The 1,837-nt window shown below is 34.1% G+C and overlaps 1 protein-coding gene across 1 annotated transcript; it reads right to left on the bottom strand.

The window, feature by feature from the left end:
• Positions 1 to 389: 389 nt before the first annotated feature.
• Positions 390 to 1,259, bottom strand: LOC109589695 (putative ankyrin repeat protein RF_0381; the record flags this gene model as incomplete). Its single annotated transcript, XM_020005738.1, has 1 exon — positions 390 to 1,259. A coding segment is annotated over one exon (870 nt), but the record flags the coding sequence as incomplete, so codon positions are not given.
• Positions 1,260 to 1,837: the final 578 nt, after the last annotated feature.

The following is a 1,837-nucleotide window of genomic DNA, read 5'->3' as shown; positions in this document are numbered from 1 at the left end:
GTCACTCCTCCCTTTAGCATTAACATCACAGTGTTTATCAATCACAAGATGACGTACAATGTCTACACTTCCAAGTTCGCATGCTTCGTGTAGTGGTCTGTATTGAGAATTGTTTTCAGCTTCAGTATTACATTGTGGATGATTAGTTAAAATTTTAACAATTTCAAAATGACCCTTTTTACATGCATAATCTAATGGTGTATAGTTACTCCACCCCGCTTTAGCATTAACATCACAGTGTTTATCAATCACAAGATGATGTACAATGTCTACATTTCCAGATTCACATGCTTTGTGTAGTGGTCTGTATTGAGAATTGTCTTCAGCTTCAATATTACATTGTGGATGATTAGTTAAAATTTTAACAATTTCAAAATGACCCTTTTCACATGCATAATGTAATGGTGCATAGCCATTCCTCCCTTTAGCATTAACATCACAGTGTTTATCAATCACAAGATAACGTACAATGTCTACATTTCCTGATTCACATACTTCATGTAGTGGTCTGTCATTAGAATTGTCTTCAGCTTCAGTATTACATTGTGGATGATTAGTCAAAATTTTAACAATTTCAAAATGACCTTTTTCACATGCAAAATGTAATGGTGTATAGCCATACCTCCCTTTAGCATTAACATCACAGTGTTTGTCAATCACAAGATGATGTACAATGTCTATATTTCCTGATTCACATGCTTTGTGTAGTGGTCTGTCATTAAAATAACTGTCTTCAGCTTCAGTATTACATTGTGGATGATTAGTCAAAATTTTAACAACTTCAAAATGACCTTTTTCACATGCAAAATGTAATGGTGTATAGCCATTCCTCCCTTTAGCATTAACATCACAGTGTTTATCAATCACAAGATGACGTACAATGTCTACATTTCCAGATTCACATGCTTTGTGTAGTGGTCTGTCATTAAACAAATAACTGCCTTCAGCTTCAGTATTACATTGTGGATGATTAGTCAAAATTTTAACAACTTCAAAATGACCTTTTTCACATGCAAAATGTAATGGTGTATAGCCATTCCTCCCTTTAGCATTAACATCACAGTGTTTATCAATCACAAGATGACGTACAATGTCTACATTTCCAGATTCACATGCTTTGTGTAGTGGTCTGTCATCAGTATTGTCTTCAGCTTCAGTAATACATTGTGGATGATTAGTCAAAACTTTAACAACTTCAAAATGACCTTTTTCGCATGCAAAATGTAATGGTGTATAGCCATTCCTCCCTTTAGCATTAACATCACAGTGTTTATCAATCACAAGATGACATACAATGTCTACATTTCCTGATTCACATGCTTTGTGTAGTGGTCTGTCATCAGTATTGTCTTCAGCTTCAGTAATACATTGTGGATGATTAGTCAAAACTTTAACAACTTCAAAATGACCTTTTTCGCATGCAAAATGTAATGGTGTATAGCCATTCCTCCCTTTAGCATTAACATCACAGTGTTTATCAATCACAAGATGACATACAATGTCTACATTTCCTGATTCACATGCTTTGTGAAGTGGTCTGTCATTAGAATTGTCTTCAGCTTCAGCATTACATTGTGGATGATTAGTTAAAATTTTAACAATTTCAAAATGACCCATTTCACATGCATAATGTAATGGTGTATAGCCAATCCTCTCTTTAGCATTAACATCACAGTGTTTGTCAATCACAAGATGACGTACAAAGTCTACATTCCCTGATTTACATGCATTTATTAGTGATCTCCTATCTTCATAATGATTATTTAATAGTTTCATTACATCTAGCTCTGCTAGTTGCTTTGCTGATTCCATACATTTAAATAAACTATCCTCACTC

This window comes from Amphimedon queenslandica, unplaced genomic scaffold (assembly GCF_000090795.2).
Source record: "Amphimedon queenslandica unplaced genomic scaffold, v1.1 AMPQUscaffold_11009, whole genome shotgun sequence".
In the NCBI taxonomy this organism is placed as follows: Eukaryota; Metazoa; Porifera; class Demospongiae; order Haplosclerida; family Niphatidae; genus Amphimedon; species Amphimedon queenslandica.
The sequence above is the reverse complement of the archived record's forward strand: the minus strand, read 5'-3'. Positions and strand labels throughout refer to the sequence as shown.